Genomic DNA, 22,948 nt, shown 5'->3' with positions numbered 1-22,948 from the left:
GATATTATTATCTTATATTATTGACATAATTTATTAATATATAGTGTAAATCTTATTATAATCTAAGAAAACGATCAAAAACGGGGTTTTTCGCTTTTTGTTTATTTCGTTTTTCGTTTGGCATTAAAAAACCCATTTTTGATTGTTATGGCAGGCCAATGTGTTTTAAGAAAGTAGATTTTATTATATGTTAATATAAGTTATTTATAATGTATTTATAATTGTTTATATATAATATGTATATTATTATTTATATATTATTAAATATTTATAATATGTATAACATATAATAATTGTATAATTGTTTGTAATATATTTATAATATAAATTTATAATATATTGTAAATTAACTAATATACGTATAGTTTATTAATATTATTAACATACACTAACTTAATATGTAATACAATTGCTATCAATATAATAAATCAATTGTATGAAAACTGATATTAGTGCTTATACTTGTACTGCTGAAGCGAAAGTTAAAATAGCAAGAATTGATATGAAAGGTTTGTATAAACGCTCAATATGTTCTCAGCTTTTGCCCACTAAACACTTTGTCTTGGAATGGGTTGCAATGGGCCTTCATGCCCTGAGCATCGAATCTATTTCATCATCCCGCCCTTAATAATAATGTCTTCGTATATTTCGCCAGGTTTATCTTACTGACAGGAAAACTGTTGTAATAAGCTTCCACCTCTTCTAATTTTAAAAAATTGTGTCTTTAATTTTTACTGTGATTGGCTAATCACATATATTAAGCTTGAAAGTTGAACGTTGTCCAACTCAAAATTACGAATGGAATATTTATTACAGGAAAATATATTTCTACTTAAATTAGCTTCTAAACAATAGGTTTTTTTCAATTCAGTTTCCGAAAATTGCGCAGGTCAGTCGCTTTTTTTTTTAACAATAACTGTGCTATCAGAATTCATGACTTGCCTCTATATCAGGTACGTAGTTTTATTTTTTGGAGAGGGGGGCTACTTAAAATAACTTAAAAGTAAACAAATTAAACGGAAATTTGTGAGAATAAATCGTAAATCTCTGCGGATTTGTTTTTGGGGGTTGTCCAACCTCTACCCCCGCCGCACTTCTTGAATATATGTCTGCTTCATACCATCATCTTGTAACTTTATGATATAATTTTATCATATCTTATAACTTTATGATATTGTATAACGTTTTGCAATTTGCATTAGTTTATACCAGTCGTTGCCTTTCAATTTCATTTAAGCGATAAAGACTGACATTTTAGTTGTTTTTTTTTTTTTCGCTGACTTTTTTTGGGCTGTACTTCATAACGAAATGTGCCTTATTTTCCTCCACGACGGGTTCTTCTATTCAAAGTTGGCTAGAAACTAACTTGTTTTTCGGCAAACTCATGCATATTTCATCCCCGTCTGCAAGCGCGAAATTTAGACAAACTGACGTCCTTCTGCATTAGAATGAAACTATAAATTCAGACTAACATTGCCATTTTACTAGATAGTCTCAACAGGACCAGGGGGGGGGGGGGGCTAGTGATTGTGAAATTCTTTATTTTCTGCCCTAGCCACGAGTCGCACTGACCTGGATTCATATAGACTCCGATCGGAATCGATTTTGAAATTATTAGGGTTTCTTTTAGTGAAGTTTTTTTTGCTTTCACTTTTTTTCTGAATTTGCATCTTGATTTTATGTGTCCTTAAGTCTCATTTTTCTTATATTTAACTCCGGACTTTTTAGAAATAGTTTCGTATACCAAATTGGCTCCCCCCCCCCCAAAAAAAAAGAAGAAACGCAAGAAAGGCGTTTTTATAAGGCCAGCGAAAATACTGGAGGAAAAAACCATCCCTCTTCTTCAGCGCTGTAAGAAAAGGCTAAAAGGAAACACGTGTGCACTGTCTGAACGAAACAAACCGGATAAAAACAAACAAACAAATCGGAGAGTAAACCTAAAAACCAAATAGTACAGAGAAAACTTTTGTCTCGTGTGAAGTGTGAACGTGCGTTGATGGTGAATGGTTTAATTACATAAACAAGTTACACCAATTCAGAGAGATAGAATATTTCCTTCTCTCCTTTACTCTATAGCTTATGCAGAATTTTTGTTCGGAGGGGGGCTATATTTGTTTAAGGTGGGGTTTAAAAAGACTATAGAAGCGCATAAAATTTGTTAATATGAGTTTTTTACTTTTTTACTAGTCTGAAAAGAATTTATGGGGTTCAAACCCGGTAAACCCCCGCTAGATATCGCCTTGCCTCTACCTTTGAATTTCAGTCCTTACAGTTTTCTCCGTTTAGTTCAGATCGTTAGGTTTTTTTTTTTTTTATGTTAGTTCACTATTGCCAAAATATAGTGTCCCTCCAAAATAAGACCCTCGAGCTTTTGCCCTAGTGCCCGCCTGACGCCATTATTTTGAAATGTCTACTTTCTGAAGACACCTCTTAAAGCAGTTCCCATCTTAGTTCATTTTGCGAAAATTCACACATATTTTGGCAAAATAACAAGTCAGTCAAGTAAAAAAAGGAAACAATTATTAATAATATTAAAGAAGGCGCCGGTTCACTGGGTTCAATGACTCGTTAAAGCGCACAGATGTGAAACAAGAAAGGCAACATGTGGAACTGATCCATGGCGGTCAAAAATTTAACGCTGATACCTTGAAACATATTGAAACAACAGAAAAGTATATGTTACTGGTAGCTGAACGACTGATTTAGCAGATAGTTGTAATAACCTACTTAATTTATGCCCACAGGCTTTTCATAGTATCATCATAAACGTTCGCTTCAGATTTTTCTATTACTATTTCCTCTTTAAATGCTATTTAAATTTTCGAATATTTTGATTCTGTACTTGCTACTGTGTTATGTATATAGCAAAAATAGATGATTCTGTGAACTCCCCTCTTGAGGGGGAGGGTGCCCTTCGGACTGTCTGCTATTTATTCAACCTTTTATTTTATTTCTTAAGATCAACCTCTAGTAAAAAAAAAAAAAAAAAAAAAAAAAAAAATGTTTAGATTTTGGGCTGAAAACAACATCCTCCTTTCGTTGCATATCCTAATGGAATGGAATAAACATGACCGAACTGATCGAATAGTTTTGTCTTATTACGTTATTAACCTAACAATATTGCTAGGCAGTGATAGATGGCGTTGATTTTTTTATATACACACTTAAGTTTTCTCTTGTATACGTTACCTGTAGTTTTTGGTTTATCTTCCAAGTTAATCTAAAACAGGTTTTCAATATCTTAAATTCGGCAGAAAAAATATAAAGGATCCCAGTGCAAAATGAACCAACAGAAAAGTATATGTTACTGGTAGCTGATAATACAATTGATTTAACAAATAATTGCAATAACCTACTTAATTTATATCAACAAGTTTTTAGTGGTATATCATAAACGTTTGCTTTAGATCTTCTGATTATTTTTTTCTCTTTTTTCCCCTTTTTCGAATATTTTTTTTTTTCGTTACTTGTAACTATTTTGCATCCATATATGTTGTACTCTTGAGGGGGGGGAAGGGATACCTTCTCGAGGATCTGTTATTTATTCAAGTCTTTTATATTTCTTAACATTGCCTTTTAGTAAAAAAAAAAAGAAAATTGAGGAGATTTGGGCTTAAAACAGCACCCTCCTTTCCTTGCATATTCTAGTGGAAAATTTTTTATCTCATGCCTCCCTCTGAAATCTTGAAATTTTTGAGATTTTTGCTTATTATTTGGTATAGATTATTATCTCTTATGTGAACTGTATGTATAAAATTTCGGTGTTTCTTCTATCTGCCCTCTTCGTAATTTTGAGCTTGCTTGAGCCCCTGCTTACCAGTAAAAGATTCCTTTAAATACGGCTTCTTTGTCAAAAATTTCATCTTACTGGAATCCTATAATTTTTGACTTTTAAAAAGTGCACTAGAACTTTCAATTTCCAATCAAATTAGCTCTCATATGTTTCTAAGGTCATTCCATCTGTACGAAGTAGCTGGGAAAACAAGAATGCATAGAGGCTACATCGCTCTTTACCAAGTTCTCCACTTTTATATAGACGTTTTTGTTTTCAACTATTTCTAATTGATTATAAAATAATTAGGACTAGGTTAGTATGCAGAACGTAACAGCTTAACAGGTTAAAGCAGTTTTAGCTCTTGAGTTAATCAGTCATGTTGAATACCAGTTAAGACTTTCTCTTGACTTGTATTCATCAATGTCATTTATTGACAATTTATTAATGTTCTTCATTCGTATGACATTGTTTTATATTTAGGTTTCCTGAAACCAGATAGATGCCTTTGGTTTCAACTATTTCTAATTGATTTTAAAATAATTAAGACTAGGTTAGTATGCAGAACTTAGGCTAGTTTAGTCTCTTTTTTCTACGTTCTTATTCTTAGTAACCTAACAATACTGCTAGGCAGTGATAGATGGCGTTTGTTTTTCTTTCTTTTTTTAAATGGATTTAAATTTCCTCTTATATCTGTAAACTGTATTCTTTGGCTTATCTTCCAAGTCAATCTAAAACAGGTTCTGAGTATCCTAATTTGGCAATAAAAATTTAAATGATCCCTGTGCAAACTGTGGTCGTCTTTACATTGGCGGGAGCGGGAGTGGAGACAAATGGCTTGTCTAGAAATTTTCGTCCTTCCACCTTAGATTTTGAAAAGAATTTTTTCTTGGGGGTAAGAGGTTAACTGAAAAGTGCCTTTTCTAGCATTTTCTTTGAAAAAAATGGAAAACTATTTTGCCTTCCCCGTATTTTTGGTGGATAGACGCCACTGTGTTTCTACTCTTCCATAATAGTCTTTGTCTGACTCAATTTTTGCGCAAATCAACGTGCGCAGCAATTATTTGTCGTTTTTTTTTTTTGGGGGGGGAGGGGGATAAAAATAGAATAGAAAATATTCTGATATTTGGATAAATTTCGTATGTGGGGAGATATGAACCCCTCGCCCCAACCCCCTTTTTATGTTCCTGATTCTAAGGCTGTGTTTTCGTGCACTGGGTCATTTTGGCCAAAGTTGTAGTATATACGATGGGTGTTCAGAGACACAACGTCATGTACACCAAGAACGGATGGTACGCAACTCCTTATCCCATCCGCAGCTTTTTCTTTGATTAAATGTTATCATTAGGTGCTTCTCAAGACTTAAATTAAGGTTGTAAGGTTACATTAAATTTGAGCTGTGGAATTTCGCGTGATGACTTGATGCATTCTTTACTGCTAATAATCTTTGTGTTATTAATATGCTGGTCAACTCTTTCCAAAAAAGTATGCTGTTTTTCTGAAAATACCAAGGACGGTGTAATTAAAATCTTGTTGTTTGAATTGGTTAAGCGGGAACTGACATAAGCATATGTATATTTTTAAAAATTAGAAAAAAGCCAGAAATTTAATTTTTAATTAAAATGATATCCAGTTGCAGTTATGATATTTTTGGTATAACTGGGTGCCAAATATGAAAAGATGAAACATGGCTGAAAATTGGCAAAATCAGCAAAAACGTACGGCACTAAACAGCTTAAGAAGGTCTAGCTTTCCTATGAAAGTGTAATAGTCTTTGGGAATTTAAATTAGCTAATTAGTTTCGCTTATTTATTTTGCGGTTCGACGTGGCAACACTGACAAGAATGTGGTACTGCCCTGAAAACTTCGGAATCTTGAAACGCCTAAAAGAAATATTAAGAAATCGTGGTTTTTAGATATGGGTTCAGTGTGTGTAAAAAAAGTTTTTATTCTTTATCTTAGGTACTTTAACTATGTAACAAATTTCAAATAGAAGTTATTAATAACATTAATATGGGATAGGGAGGGCAGGGCGTAACTCAATGGCTAAATCGTTTCTTCTTAAAACGATCCATTCTGAGGCGTTCTATTTTTGCAGCTAAAGGATCAAAACCTCCCTCCCTCCCCATTAACAATAATTTTGATTAGCTGAACTTGGAAAAATCGTTACGTCTAAGGCTTACAATTAATTATCTCTTTTGTTTTGAAAAAAAAAGTGTTTGAAAAAATTTTGTTGAAAAAAAAATAGGCGAAGAGAATGGCTAAAAAAAAGTGGCGAAGAGAATAACTAGGGATCTTCGAAATATTGGGGCAACTGGCCAGCTAGAGAGGGTGATTATTTTTGCTGATATTCAGCTGCCCTCTGGCTCCCTTCGCTCCTCTAACGGTCCGTCAAAGATATCTTACCCATATTAAATTTTCCACCGTATTTAAAAGCAATGGCTCGCCAAAAGAAAAACAGAAAGGTTTTTCAATTTGGTGGTAACGGGGGCGTAATCAGGATTCCTTTTTAATAAGTTTATTTTCAGGTGGGAAAGCCCAACTTCACTTAGTCGTTTAAGAAAATAACACCCTATGGTTTTCTGTAAGAGGGATCGAAGGGGCCTTCTGTTGAAGGGATCAAGAATTCCCGAGGGATCGGGCGTGTCCCTGGGCTACACCACTTGCACACTCTTTTACATCTGCCTTTAGATGAAACTGTTTAAAATTTATATTTATTTTTAGATATTGCCAACGAAAAGCAACGCCAGCAAATGCTCGATGGAGTTACGAATTTCTCAGTAGATAAATTGAAGCATACTGAGACTCAGGAGAAGGTGGTTTTGCCGACAAAAGAAGGTAATTCAAGTCTGCAAAATTTTATTCTATGTGCAAATTTCGCCTTCACTGCCAAATTATACGTCGCCGCAAAGAGTGTGGATAACTTACAAGAAAGGGAACTAGCACTACAGTAAAAAAAAGCGTAAAAAAGAGAAAAAAACTTCAATCGAGTTAGAAACTGAGATCAACCGTTGATCGCTGCACTATATTTTTACCAATTAGACAAATTCAAGAATGCATCCAGTTTTTTTAGTGCGGGGGGGGGGTACAAAGATTGACTTTATAAAGTGCATTAAAAAAGTTTTTATTATGTTTTTGCGAGTTGGGCAAAAATTTGGAGTGGGGGAGAGTTTAAATCCCGTAATGGTCCTCCCCCTGCATACACCATTGCACCAGTTAAACTGATTCTTTGGCATTATTTTAAAAAAAAATGCCAAGCAATACCAAACACTAGATGACGCTGATTATTTTTTTTTCGTCGAAGCTAGCGCCAATTCTCACTTGTGTAAGTTACCCATATTTTTTGTGCGCTAGCTAAGATTATTTTTTCGTGTGGGTGAATTTTCGTTTCGCTTCTTAGTTATTTTTTTCCTGAATGGAAAATTGTATTATATTCAGGGCCGTGGTCGCAATGAGGCCAATCTAGACCATTGCCTTAGGACTCTACGGTTTAGTGAGCTCTACAAAAACGAATCTTTGGGATATCAGAATTTTTTAGAAACGATTGATATGTGAAATTCATAGGACACTATTTTTTTTTTTAACTTCGATGTGATTTTTTAATCTTAATGGTCTGAAGTGCTTCAAAATTTGTTGAGGGGCTTTCTTAAATTAGTAAAAATTTATTAAATCAGTTTAAAATCAACCATCGTTTAAATTAGCTATTTGGGAAAACACATTTTTAAATAGAAGCGCCAAAAAAAACATTGACCTAGAGAAACAAAGTCAAATCTGTCTCTAGTTACAATAAATAGAAGTTTCTATCTATACACTTGAAATAACAAATTTCAAATTTCTCTAAATCAGAAATCCTCGTGATTGTTCATTTTTGCCTGACAGAATTCATATGTACTATCTTCTTTCACAGCTTAGCTTTACGGTGATTGGTATATTTTTTGGGTCAAAATTGACCAAAAAATGAAATATTATTGTGAAGTTGAAATTTAATCGAAAAAGCTCGGGGGGGGGGGGCTAATATGCATTTTAAGCAGAAGAAATGACCTTTAGATTTGCTGGATCTTAACTTGTCTTTAATTCAATATGTTAAAACTTTATTTGCAAAAAAAAATCCATACCCAGAGAAATTATATTTTTCGAACTAAAAATAAATATGTGAGGTGCTGATGACAAAATAACTCATTAATACTTCCTGGTAATCATGGTAATGGGTTCTTAACATTCATATTGAAAGATATAGTGCCATAAACGTTCTTGAATAGTTTTAGAATATGGCGTGAGCACCCCACAGTTTCATTTTTCACACTTGACGTCGACATTTTCACACTTTTTGGATAATTGCCAAAATCCGTTTGCTAAGCTGTTCTCAAAGAGGTTTCTATTTTGCTAAGCTATTTTGAAAAATGAAAGCGTGGGGTGCTCGCACCAAATTCTAAAATTATTCAAGGACTAATTATTCAAATTTATTTATGACACTGTATCCTCTCCTCTGGCAAGCGGTTTATGGGAATTTTCTCAGAAGTGTGGAAATGTCAGATGCATCTTCTGGGGTGACACTGACAATAGTTTTGGGAGGTGGAATTGTCTAAGTGTTAGCAGATTTTACAAAAACCCTACATCAATAGAGTTTATTTAAATTAATTAATTAAATAATGTCAACTGTGAGATTTGATGTTACTCCTAATAAAAACTCATCACAGCACCCAAGTCACGTGTGGTCTGGTCACACTGAGTCACAACTCAGCTGTGCACGCTCTTCCTCTCGCCCAACCCGTAAAATAGTTCATTTTACCCCCTCTCATGAAGTTTCGATTTCCTTTAAACTCTTATCTTATGACCTTTCCCGCCTTAGTCGACGCCGGCCTTCTATTCATTTGGCCCCAGATTGGTGAAACATAGGTTCAACCCCCCCCCCCTCCCTCCCTGAAATGTTTGTCTGACTAGTAGAAACGTAACAAAAATGCATATAAACAGATTTTTGATTTATTTAAAATTTGTGATGCATTCCTAAAAGGGAAAATTTATTTCCCAACAAAAAGCAAAAAAACAAAAAGCAAAAAGCAACAAAAAGCATTGAATTATAGACGATAATGGAATTAAGAAAAGAAGGAAACAACAGAAAAATAACTGCACACACTGTATAACCAGAAAATTATCTAACCCATTTCAGAAGAAAAAAAGATCATTTTTATAAAATTCGAAGCTCCCAAACACAGATCTCCATTGAGACCTTTTTCGCACCCACGGCTGTTTTTCTTGTTTTAATACACATACTTCGTGTTTTGCCTTTGTCGATAACCATTCTATTGTCTATGCTATCAATGATTTCCTTTGTCTAATGTCTTAGTTCATTTCTTCTAATACGTTAAATGCATTATATACAAAAAAGAAAAAAAACATGACATTCATTTTGTTATAGTTTCCTGGATACTTGACTACTTGCCTTTTTGAAATTTGGATGTCATCCAGAATAGATGATTTTCACGTCTTGAATTAGATAGATGGCTCATTATTAAGGCTTTTCCAGGGATTAATTGTGATGTGAAAATACTCTTCCAACACAATGTTCAGAAATATTTCGGTTAAAAAAAAGTTAAAAAAAAGAGTTGTTTAATATCTGAACGATTAGAAGAACGAAAATACGGTAACCATGATGAATATAGAAGGGCGTCATGCAGAGCTCCGTAATATATAGATGTATATATATATATATATATATATATATATATATATATATATATATATATATATATATATATATATATATATATATATATATTATTTATTGCACTGTCTCAATTAAAAATTTAGCTTCTATTAAATTTCTCTTTGATTTTGTTATTGAATTATTATTTAACCAAAAATATTCTATTGTAAAATGGTTATAGTTGAAATGTTTTTATTGATATTAGGCTAAGTATCAGATGACCGAGCTTCGGTCAGTGAAAAGAAAGATTTTTTAGTTTCTTTTGCAAAACAACTTAAATTTTATTTATTCGCTATAGAAAGTAAAATTATTAAGGTATTGAACGTCTGGGTATTTGCCATGTCATTCATGTGAAAAAAAACTTTTCCGTAATCTCGACCCATCTAGGTTGTTTTTTTATAATTATCTTATTATGAACAATCGTATTAAACGAACTGTTACCGCCGAGCGAAGATGGGTTCCCTGATATACCCATTTTTATTGTAAATGTTCTGCCGTAATGCGTAGCATTTAATGCAAAGCAAGTTAGAATCGCAAACACGCTTCAGATATATCAAACAAGAATGTCTTCTGTAAAAGCTCGGAACAAACTTATTTATCAACAAACAAATTACGTTTTGAAAAACCCACGGTACTTATACTTAAGGCTGTGAACCTTAAGGGGTTTTTAATTTTAGACAGCAGAAGATTTATTAAAAATTTAAAGGGAAATGGGAGCGGGAAACGAATTTTATCGAAGTTATGACCTGTCTAGGTCATTTTTTCGCACCGAAAAACGTTGTATTACAAATAATGCCACTTTCGAAAGAAAAAATTACAGATAGTTAAATGAATTAAATAATAATTGTATTAAATAATACAATTATTGCTCGTTTAATAGCAAAAGTTGAAAGGTAATATTTAAGTTATTGTTTAGCTTAAGAACATTTATAAAATGTAATAAGTATTACAAATTATAATAAAGCATATTTTATGATCGTATTAATGACTGAATTAGCGTTACATTCTAAAAATGTATATGGAATATTATCCTATACGGGATATGTATAGAATGATTTTTTCCTAATATTTGAACAGCTTATGATTTTCTGCCGAGAAGGTAATTGGTAAAACGATTCTGTATGTGTGCCTAGTAGCATAGATAAAGTAAAAAAGTGGAAAGAATTGAAAAGACCATCATAATTTATTAATTGAACTGTCCCATTACTTAGTTAACAGCTGCATTTTGTCTTACGACTTTGCATCACCATTAATATCATTCGCATTGAAAATTTTACATATTGGGACAGCTAATGGAGTATTTCAAATTTATGACCTTATTTTGCAATTACATGCTTAAATGTAATAGTGAAGCTTTTATAATTATCAAGGCCCCTTGACAATTGAACTGCCTAGGATATATATATATATATATATATATATATATATATATATATATATATATATATATATATATATATATATATATATATATATATATATATATATATATATATATATATATATATATATATATATATATTATATATATATATATTATATAGATATATATATTATATAGATATATATATATATATATATATATATATAGATATATATATAGATATATATATATATATATATATATATATATATATATATATATATATATATATATATATATATATATAGATATATATATATATAGATATATATATATATATATATATATATATATATATATATATATATATATATATATATATATATATATATATATATATATATATATATATAATAATGATAATAGGGCTACTTGTCTGTTAAACGGAATGTACTCAAAAATTACGCTCTGTAAGACCTGTTGAATCTGCGAAAAACCGGTTCACTGTCTTTATTCAAGTACTCCAACAAATTCAGCTCAGGATTGAGCCAGGACCCACAATCGTTTCTGATTGTTTGAGGGGCTGCGACACAGCTGAGCTGGAGAAACTAGGGTTCACATATTTGAGGGTGAACCACAGTAAGAATTTTGTCGACCCAGAAACAGGTGCACCTACCCACAAAGTAGAAGGTATGTTGGGCTCCACAAAATGGAGGAATAAACGGTACTGACGTACAGCCCGCCACCATTTAAGATCATATTTGGTGGAGTACATCTGGCGGTTGGCAGTGACGGCATAAGGCAGAGTTCCTTTCAACGTGATTCTTAGTGACAACTGTGTGTTCTTGGCGGCCTAATTTTAGTAATTTTCTGATTTAGTTCACATTATTTTGTTAATAAAGTACAATTTTCAGGATTATTCGGTATATTTCATTAGGATTAATCATTAGACAAACCGGGTTTTGCCAAATCTTACAGAGCGTATGCAGTTCAATCCCGCTTTCTAGGGCTATAATGGAAGAAAGGTTGAGATGGCTTTTTTAATAATGCTAGAAAATCCTCCGCTCCCTTCATGGAAATACTCTTCCCTTATACTAAATTCCTCCGTGGAAAGGTCCTCCCACGTAACCCCCTCCCCTAGCCCTCTCTGTCCCCAACATGGAAAAGTCCCCCTGAAAACGTCTGTACAATTCTCAATAACCATTACTATATATATAAACAACGGTCAAAGTTTGTAACTTGCAGCCCCTCCCCCGGGGACTGTGGGGATTAAGTCTTCCCCAAAAACATAGTTATTAGGTTTTTCGACTATGCTGAAAAAAATGGCTATCTCAAAATTTTCATCCAGTGAGTTTGGTTAAAAAATGAGCGTGGGAGGGGGCCTAGGTGCCCTCCAATTTTTCGGTCACTAAAAAAGGGCACTAGAACTTTTAATTTGCGTTAGAATGAGCCCTCTCACGCAATTCTAGGATCACTGGGTCAATATGATCACCCCTGGGAAAAAAACAAAAAACAAACAAAGAAACAAATAAACACGCATCCGTGATCTGTCTTTTGGCAAAAAATACAAAATTCCACATTTTTATAGATAGGAGCTTGAAACTTCTACAGTAGGGGTTCTTTGATACGCTGAATCTGATGGTGTGATTTTTGTCTATGACTTTTAGGGGGGGGGTTCTCCCTATTTTGTAAAATAAAGGAAATTTTCTCAGGCGCGTAACTTTTAATGGGTAAGACTAAACTCGATAAAACTTATATATTTAAAGTCAGCATTAAAATGCGATTCTTTTGATGTAACTATTGGTATCAAAATTCCGTTTTTTAGAGTTTCGGTTACTATTGAGCCGGGTCGCTCCTTACTACAGTTAGTTACCATGAACTGTTTGAAAGTTAAATATCAAAAGCAAGGTTCTAACGGAAGTCAAATTAAAAAATTGACAAACTAAACAACTGATCAATCAAATAATAACCTATAGTAAGCCATTATCAGAACTAATTAACAAAACAATATACCAATGCAAATCCTGAAGATTTTACGTAGCGAGAAGATGGGCCATTATCCATTGTGTACACAGGGGGGCGATGCCTTTAGATTTCTGCTCTCTCCCCTTCAGCGGAGGTTCCGGCCTCTCTTGCGCCTGGGGTGAAATTTTAATCAACCATCTTGTTTGTTCCAACCAGCTTGGAACAAACTTATTTATCAACAAACAAATTACGTTTTGAAAAACCCACGGTACTTATACTTAAGGCTGTGAACCTTAAGGGGTTTCTAATTTCAGACAGCAGAAGATTTATTAAAAATTTAAAGGGAAATGGGAGCGGGAAACGAATTTTATCGAAGTTATGACCTGTCTAGGTCATTTTTTCGCACCGAAAAACGTTGTATTACAAATAATGCCACTTTCGAAAGAAAAAATTACAGATAGTTAAATGTATTAAATAATAATTGTATTAAATAATACAATTATTGCTCGTTTAATAGCATAAGTTGAAAGGTAATATTTAAGTTATTTTTTATTACTTAAAGAACATTTATAAAATGTAATAAGTATTACAAATTATAATAAAGTATATTTTATGATCGTATTAATGACTGAATTTGCGTTACATTCTAAAAATGTATATGGAATATTATCCTATACGGGATATGTATAGAATGATTTTTTCCTAATATTTGAACAGCTTATGATTTTCTGCCGAGAAGGTAATTGGTAAAACGATTCTGTATGTGTGCCTAGTAGCATAGATAAAGTAAAAAAGTGGAAAGAATTGAAAAGACCATCATAATTTATTAATTGAACTGTCCCATTACTTAGTTAACAGCTGCATTTTGTCTTACGACTTTGCATCACTATTAATATCATTCGCATTGAAAATGTTACATATTGGGACAGCCAATGGAGTATTTCAAATTTATGACCTTATTTTGCAATTACATTTGCAATTATATGTAATAGTGAAGCTTTTATAATTATCAAGGCCCCTTGACAATTGAACTGCCTAGGATATATATATATATATATATATATATATATATATATATATATATATATATATATATATATATATATATATATATATATATATAATAATAATAATAATAATAATAATAGGGTTACTTGTCTGTTAAACGGAATGTACTAAAAAATTACGCTCTGTAAGATCTGTTGAATCTGCGAAAAACCGGTTCACTGTCTTTATTCAATTACTCCAACAAATTCAGCTCAGGATTGAGCCAGGACCCACAATCGTTTCTGATTGTTTGAGGGCCTACGACACAGCTGAGCTGGAGAAACTAGGGTTCACATATTTGAGGGTGAACCATTTTTAAGAATCTGTCGACCCAGAAACAGGTGCACCTACCCACAAAGTAGAAGGTATGTTGGGCTCCACAAAATGGAGGAATAAACGGTACTGACGTACAGCCCGCCACCATTTAAGATCATATTTGGTGGAGTACATCTGGCGGTTGGCAGTGACGGCATAAGGCAGAGTTCCTTTCAACGTGATTCTTAGTGACAACTGTGTGTTCTTGGCGGCCTAATTTTAGTAATTTTCTGATTTAGTTCACATTATTGGTTTTGCCAAATCTTACAGAGCGTATGCAGTTCAATCCCGCTTTCTAGGGCTATAATGGAAGAAAGGTTGAGATGGCTAGGCCTTGTTCTGCGGATAAAGGATTACAAATTGCCGAAGCTTGTCCTTTTTGCCAACCGTCTGAGGCTACACGGAAAGCAGGTCTTTCTCATCTGGGGTGGGAGGATGTCACAAATAAAAATTTAAAAGAAATGGGAACTTCCTGGGAGGGTGTAAAGAGGGAGGCCTTGAATAGATTAGGCTGGAGGAGGAGCGTGCGTAGCTGTGTTGGCCTCAGGCGGCTTGGTGCTGCAGTGAGCTATTAGTGGTAGTAGTAGTAGTAGTAACACCTTAATAATTTCCATAATTAACTAACACTATAATAATTCAAAAAATAACAGCATAATAATTTCAAAAAAAAAAATACATTAGTTCTTTATTCATAATTGATTTAATATATCGAGGTCCTAGATAAGAAAAAACATTACATATCTAATAGAAAAATGGAAGATTTAATGTTCTTTCTGTATTTTATTTAATTTATGTTATTACAGGCTTTTTAGGGCCTGGCACATAAAATGACCTTCCATATGCTATTAGTCCTTTATCAAGTTTTAATGAGTAATTTTTAAACATCTGTTGAACATTGTCTAAAAGAAATCAACAGATGGCTTGATTGGATATTCAAAGAGTTGGTTCCAGGTGGCACTGAACGAAGCTGTTTCAAGTACTTTTGCCAGGGTGTCTCCCCTATCGGATAATAAGAGAAAGATTTATATCTATGTTTCTATGTTTCTGTCCTGTCCCCTTGAAAAACAATAGTATGGGAAGAGAAAGCCCTCCTTCTTTTTCTTTTGAAAGACATTCATATACGCTACATCGAATCTTGATTTTAAAGGTAACATTGGTCTTTGGTGGTGTTAATCGCTGTTTCAGTTGACCTCTTTTGGATTCTCTGAACTGGTACCGATTTTCGGTTAACTTAGAGTAAAGCAGACAGGTCTTAATATAAATATAGACATTTTGTTATAAATAATAGAATAAATATAAAATATAAATATAGACATATAAATATAATATAAATATAGACAGGATTAATATAAACTAGTTTTCAAGCTGGACGAAAGCTTTTAGAACATACGGATCAGATCGTTATTATCTATCTAGTCATCCCACAACATAAAGACCAAATCAAAGTCTCCCCGCCCCCTACAGACGGAGACCTGATAAGTGGTCCAATGCCTGGATGGTCTGTTTCAATGCATCCAAAACAAAAGAGTGGGCGATTTCCTGATCGAAAGGGCCACGCATACACCCTCACTTCATCTTCTTGAACGAAGCTATAAAGATAGTCGACGAGCTTCGTCTCCACGGAATCTACTTCTCTTGGAAAACCCACCTAGACCGGGCGAGAACCTCCTGATCAAGAATGTTAGGGATTCTAACGCTCAGATTGATCATCCCACTTTACAGGTCTTGCATCGGATCCGTCGCCAAGTATTGATGCCCGCTTTTTGCTGGTGTTCCGAAAACGTTGTTGGCACCACTCCAAAAGATCCAAAATTGGGCTAATGGGGCAGGTTTAGTCGTTCCCCACGGCTCTCTCCGTTCTGTTAGTGAAAGATTTGATGTAGCGTCAAAGGCTGTTTTCTGCAAGTACATAATTCCACCTCATTCTCAAGAGTTTTCTCAAATTGCGCCCCAATTCTCCAGCCGACAAAATAGACATGAAGAAGCACAGCATGATTCAATTATCTTGAGATTAGCAAGCGAAGAATCGAGTACTCTAAGAACAGCTTCATTCGGCGCCGCTCTCGGATCTGGAATGGTCTTCCTGGGGAAGTTATCCCTAAAAGTTTCTCTATTGATTCTTTCAAAAGAAGATTGAACAGTCATCTAAAACCTTGATAAAAGACTTGCGGCAAGTCAGATATTTAATTATACCTGGTCCCGCGAATTTAGGAATACAAAAAAAAACCACTCGGAATGGGTGCTCGAAGAATTATGTTGTAGCATCTTTGAGTCAGAAGCTTCATCCCCTATAGGAATGATTTTCCAAGTTGTGGATCCAGTATGTAAAGGTATAGAATACGTCATTGGACTTTAAAGTCCCTGCTGGCGTTCGTTACTTTTTAACCAGGAAGTGCAATGGGGAGAGGGGAGCTGGTGGCCAGACATCCTTCCTCTTTACCCCTCACATATTTCTCCAGGTACCCATTTAAAGCTGTATTAACTCTGGCTGAGTTTACAGAGTCACGCCTTTAACCTCCGTTCCTAACCAAATAATCAGCGACACCAGGACTCGGAATTTCCGTACTCATGGGCAAAGGATTTCAAGTCTTCTGCACCAACCATTTGACCAGGGCGGGTATGCATATATATACATACATACATATATATATATATATATATATATATATATATATATATATATATATATATATATATATATATATATATATATGCGCACCGTGCCAGGAATATTATGCTAATTATAGAATTACAAAAATAAATTATTATAAACAAACAAGTTTTACTACAATTTTTTCACTTATACTCATGCGAAATCGGAGTTTTTATTCTTTCCGTACAAAGACATGAAGAACATAGTAATACAAATAGCTTTTTTTTAAGGTACAAAAAAACATTTCCAGAATCTGTGGGGGGGGGGAATTCTTGTTATGCTTTTTTCTATGAAAATACAAAAAAATATATTTCAAAATCTAGGAGGGGGAGAGGGACAAAGAATCCAAGGGACTAATTACTTCCTCCTCCCTCCAATTTGCGCTTTTGTATTACTAATTCTTTTGGTATTACTAATTCTTTTTACCTCTTTTAATACAAAATTTCTCTTTTTTCAGTCATCGAACAAGAAAAAGCTGCTTAAATCAAATGTATTCCAAAAATTGTACAGTTTTTCTACAATGTAGAAGCTGCCAAGGCGAAGTGTTTCTTCTTTTTCTTCTTCGAAGTTTGATTTCCGACTGCCTTTTATTCTAATCAGTGATTTGTCTCTTCAGGCTTTATTACTCTATAGCTGTCTTATATAAAAATAAAGCATATTCCTTAGTCATATACCAAGTGATATTGTCTAAAATATCCTTTAATCTTTATTTTATTTACGCTTTGCTTATTTTCGGTGCTTTAAAAGTGCATTTACTCTTTCAGTATTCTTGTGTTCCTTGAAAGTGTAATATCTGTGTTTCTATTAAAGGTTTTTATTGTTCTAGAAGTAACTTTCTCTGCTAATTTGGGAATCATTTTTTTATAATTTGCTTTCTTGCTTAGTTCAGGCTCTCCATTTCTCTTCTTTCTAAATAGTACTCACTTGTTCTAGGAGCGACTTGCTCCGCTAATTTAGGAATCATTTTTTCACACTTTGATTTCATGTTTAGTTCAGGCTCTCCATTTCTCTTCTTTCTAAATAGTACTTGCTTGTTCTAGAAGTGACTTGCTCCGCTAATTTAGGAATCATTTTTTCACACTTGGCTTTCTTGTTTAGTTCAGACTCTCCAATTCTCCCCTTTCTAAATAGTACTTGCTTGTTCTAGAAGCGACTTGCTCCGCTAATTTAGTAATCATTTTTTCACACTTTGATTTCTTGTTTAGTTCAGGCTTTCCATTTCTCCCCTTTCTAGATGGTACTTGCTTGACAATTTTGCTGAAAAATTAGATTTAACTGGTAACCTCCCTGTAAAATTTTGATTAGTCACGTGAGAGTGCAGCAGAGTCAATTGTATGTGATATTATATCATCAGAAGTCAAATAAAAAATAAATAAATAAAAACCAGCGCTCCCGCCACCTAAATAAATAGCCATTTGCCTTCCACATATCGTTTATTATTTACTTCTTGTTGTTGTTTTTCAGCCAAGAAGGAGTGGTCATAGAATCGTTGGAGGGGGTCGTTCGTTCGTAAATTAAAAATTTTAATACTCTTTTTATCAGTCAAAAGACATTGGAAGGAAACCAACCCTCTTCCGGGCCTTTTTTTGCTACCCGGCCCCTCCATAATCCCCCTAAACATTCGATCAAAATTTTCAGATGCTCATTTTGTTCGAGATAGTTGAAAGGTCCAATACTCCATGCAATTTTCCTGAAAAACTACGCCAAAAAACAAGGGAAACAGGGCGAATGGTGATAGAACATAAAAAACAATAGTTCTGCTTTTATTGTAGCGTCTTGTGATTCATTGAGAAAGTTGAACATTTTAAAGTGGATTGAATCCAGATTATAAGTCTTTATTTTATAGACTTGAAGCTGAAAATCATTTGTAATTAGTAATTCCTAATAAGAATTATTGTTCAATTTCTCCCGGAATTACCAAATAACCTTCTCCCGTGGACCGAAGACTCCTAGCATCTAGGCCTTTAGGCCTCAGGTTAGCTAGCATTTTAGACCACTGATAGCATCTAGCCCTTTAGGCCTCAGGCCAGCTAACATTTTAGGTCACCGCTACCATCTAGTCCTTTAGGCCTCAGGTTAGCTAGCATTTTAGGCCACTGCTAGCATCTAGCCCTTTAGGCCTCAGGTTAGCTAGTATTTTAGGCCACAGGTAGCATCTAGTCCTTTAGGCCTCAGGTTAGCTAGCATTTCAGGCCACTGCTAGCATCTAGCCCTTTAGGCCTCAGGTTAGCTAGCATTTTAGGCCACTGCTAGCATCTAGCCCTTTAGGCCTCAGGTTAGCTAGCATTTTAGACCACTGATAGCATCTAGCCCTTTAGGCCTCAGGCCAGCTAACATTTTAGGTCACCGCTACCATCTAGTCCTTTAGGCCTCAGGTTAGCTAGCATTTTAGGCCACTGCTAGCATCTAGCCCTTTAGGCCTCAGGTTAGCTAGTATTTTAGGCCACAGGTAGCATCTAGTCCTTTAGGCCTCAGGTTAGCTAGCATTTTAGGCCACTGCAAGCATCTAGTTCCTTAGGCCTCCAGTTAGCTAGCATTTCAGGCCACTGCTAGCATCTAGCCCTTTAGGCCTCAGGTTAGCTAGCATTTTAGACTACTGATAGCATCTAGCCCTTTAGGCCTCAGGCCAGCTAACATTTTAGGTCACCGCTACCATCTAGTCCTTTAGGTCTCAGGTTAGCTAGCATTTTAGGCCACTGCTAGCATTTAGCCCTTTAGGCCTCAGGTTAGCTAGTATTTTAGGCCACAGGTAGCATCTAGTCCTTTAGGCCTCAGGTTAGCTAGCATTTTAGGCCACTGCAAGCATCTAGTTCCTTAGGCCTCCAGTTAGCTAGCATTTCAGGCCACTGCTAGCATCTAGCCCTTTAGGCCTCAGGTTAGCTAGCATTTTAGACCACTGATAGCATCTAGCCCTTTAGGCCTCAGGCCAGCTAAAATTTTAGGTCACCGCTACCATCTAGTCCTTTAGGCCTCAGGTTAGCTAGCATTTTAGGCCACTGCTAGCATCTAGCCCTTTAGGCCTCAGGTTAGCTAGTATTTTAGGCCACAGGTAGCATCTAGTCCTTTAGGCCTCAGGTTAGCTAGCATTTTAGGCCACTGCAAGCATCTAGTTCCTTAGGCCTCCAGTTAGCTAGCATTTCAGGCCACTGCTAGCATCTAGCCCTTTAGGCCTCAGGTTAGCTAGCATTTTAGACCACCGCTAGCATCTAGCCCTTTAAGCCTCACTTATTTGAGTCAAGCATCTTTTGTTTTGTTAGATTATGAGTGTTTAAACTGTTTCTGGTAAGTAGACGTCTCCTATAGACCAATGACCGCTACCTCGCCCATTGCGAACGAGGAGATGTTAAATAGGCGTACTTATTTGTCATTAAGTGACAGCTGTATGAAATACATGGTTTATTCAAAAAATCAAATAAAGGGTTTTGTTAAGTTCAATGCTCTGTCAGCGAACGAAACTAAAAGACAATTTTTCTTCCTTGCTAAAATGTATTGGACCTTTTTGGGGCTGATGTCAATGTTTCTATGGGCGGCGATCAAGGCTAAACCACTCAGCCTTTTTTGTCATGTTGAGCTACTTAGCTAGGTTTTCAGCTTTCTAAGTGGAGAGAAGCTATTCTCTGGATTAGCAATACACACTGGCAACGTTGCAAGAACAGTAAAAAGATGAAAAGTATTTGGGAATTGGTAGGTTTACATTCCTGAAAAGATGATATGACACAAGGCCTTTCTGCCATTGAGAAATTTTCCTCTGCCGTGAAAAAGCTCAAATTTTTATCCGTCGAGCCGTCTAGCTCAGCAAAATATCGCCATCTATGTCAAAGTAAAAAAAAATTGCAAAAAAAGAAACACTAGCGAATTTGTTGCAATGCATAGTCACCAGGATCATATTTGCGTAAATCATTCTCTTAACCAATAAAACAATATTGATAGGTATGTTGTAAATGATGATGGTTCGGGTCAGGGAAACAAAGAGAAAAATACTCCAACTGCGGTGCTTAACTCGAATATGGTCAGTCAGTAGTATTCCAATTGAATTTTGGCACCAATCAAGTGAAAAGTATTGATGGTATGATTCGCTTAGAATTTAAATAGTTTTAGACCACACTGCTTTTCCGTTTACAGGATAGTTTAAGAGAGAAAACCGGTTTAATTTAAATATAGCAGTTACAAACGTACTAAAAACAAAAGTAACAATAAAACATTAATTAATAATAAAAAAAATCTGAATTTTTCGATTCTGCATCCGGGAGCCTTTATCAACGGAAAAAAGGAAATAAACATATTCATCGAAAGACACAATCATCTAAAGACAAAGAACAACACAAGCAAGAGAGAGAGAAAAAAGAACAAAAGACAACGCAAATAAGTAAAATTCACATCTTAATAAACTTCGTAAGTACTTAGGAAGTTCGTGAATTTTATTAATTTATTTTGTCTTTTTTCTCTTTTGTTTGTGTTGTTCTTTTTCTGTAGATGATTAACCGTTTTTTTTTTCTTGACTCGTAAAATTGGCGGATGGTTGTCTCCTGTTACATAGCTTTAACTAGAGTCTCTAAGTCATTCTTCTTTTCTAGTTAAATTCTACATGGAGAACTCTGGAGCCGGAACAAAACAAACCACTTACTGATAATCCCACGAGTTCTTAGGGTATTTTACTGTCCCCGAACATGTTGCATTCCTTGAATTCGTCATGATTATAAGACCTATTTTCAAAATATTCCATGGAATGTCTAGGCACTTCTTAAACCTTATTAATTCCCTCAAGTTTGAATACTCGTAAAACTGGTTGAATCTCAAGAAGTTTTTGAAGGTGAATTTCCGAGACTTTAAATGAATGTTTGAGTCGAGACCGCAGACATTGTCTACTTTGTTCATCGTCTTAGTGAAACTAGTATGCATGTTATCAGGTGCCATTAAAGTATGTTTAACCTCAAATATTTGGTCAGCTCTTCTGCACATTCAGTGACGAGTCATTCACGATCCCAAGAAAGACAGATCCATTAGGAGAGTATTCCTTTTTTTTCTGCTGAGCAATTTTAATGCGACGATTGCTCTATGCAAAACACAAACAGAAAGCTTCTAGCGAAAAAAATGTATTATTTCAGAGCCTCCATTGAAAATAATCCTATTTGAGCCTCCAGAATTTCTATTCGCTCGGTATTAAACTTCACAGCTGACTTCCCTATTCATGACTCGAAAACAACCTATTTAGTTCCAACTAAGAGTCTTTACAGTTATTTTAATATTATTCCGGTTAGACAAATTTTAGCTTTTCAATGTATACTTTGCCGTGTCCGTTATCTAAAGGATCTGTAACCAGATTGTTTTAAACCATTTTTTCCAGGCCCTCCCTCAGTCCGACCATATAATCCTCGTTGTCCTTTAAGTAAGCTTCCTCTGCCTTTCATTGTCTCCGAACGGTCTAGATTTTCGCCTAAAAATGTTGTTACAAACTATTGGAACACATATGAATCTTTTTTGATAAATCAAAGCTCTGCTAATTAGTAAATATTAATTTGTGAGTAGCTCCTGGCCTTTCAGCTATCGGATAAATATTGACAATAATTTTAGTAAATGTTTTTTGGCATTTATTTTTTGGTGTGAGATAGAGTGAGAAGTGTGATGACATCCGTTACTTTTGGGTGTGTTTGTTTATACTGTTTGTACTGTCGCCCAGCTTTCGAGCCCATCTCCGTGCCGGGGATGTTATGTGAATAGTTTTAAAAATGTATAGCTAAAGAATAATAAAGAACTTGAACTCAGGCATCAAATTCACTGCTAAAATCCTTATCTTAACTCGGACGGCATACAGAGAATAATTATTCCCTGAGTAAAGAGGCTGAGATAGGGCGTTTTTCATTGAGCAGTAACATCCGTTAATAGTTACGATGTTTCTGTCACATGAGATTTTCATCATTTAAAGCAGGAGCTCTAGGATTTCAGCAGAAAAGGGTAGAAAGGGCCAGCTTGTGTTAAATCCAGTCATTCACACCAAACCACTTTGTATCAATTTATTGCGTTTTCCCAAAACACTGTCGAATATCTGAAGCAAAACACGAATAGATATCATTATTACTTTCTTTGTACGACTCTTTCTCTGAGTCACAGGATAAATATATATACAGACAG

The 22,948-nt window shown here is 34.7% G+C and overlaps 1 protein-coding gene across 21 annotated transcripts in view; it reads left to right on the top strand.

Annotated features, from left to right (window-relative positions):
* Positions 1-17,647, top strand: part of LOC136038542 (repetitive organellar protein-like) — a 223,826-nt gene extending 206,179 nt beyond the window's left edge. For all 21 annotated transcript variants that reach the window (XM_065721691.1, XM_065721690.1, XM_065721689.1 and 18 more), the window contains 2 exons: positions 6,497-6,610; positions 17,277-17,647. In XM_065721691.1, the coding sequence (XP_065577763.1) occupies positions 6,497-6,610; positions 17,277-17,302 (140 nt within the window). In that variant the 3' untranslated portion in view covers positions 17,303-17,647. The remainder of the gene's footprint in view (positions 1-6,496; positions 6,611-17,276) is intronic.
* The last annotated feature ends 5,301 nt before the right edge of the window (positions 17,648-22,948 follow it).

The sequence above is a fragment of the Artemia franciscana genome, chromosome 18 (assembly GCF_032884065.1).
Source record: "Artemia franciscana chromosome 18, ASM3288406v1, whole genome shotgun sequence".
In the NCBI taxonomy this organism is placed as follows: domain Eukaryota; kingdom Metazoa; phylum Arthropoda; class Branchiopoda; order Anostraca; family Artemiidae; genus Artemia; species Artemia franciscana.
Note: the sequence above shows the minus strand (reverse complement) of the source record. Positions and strands in the feature narration are given on the sequence as shown.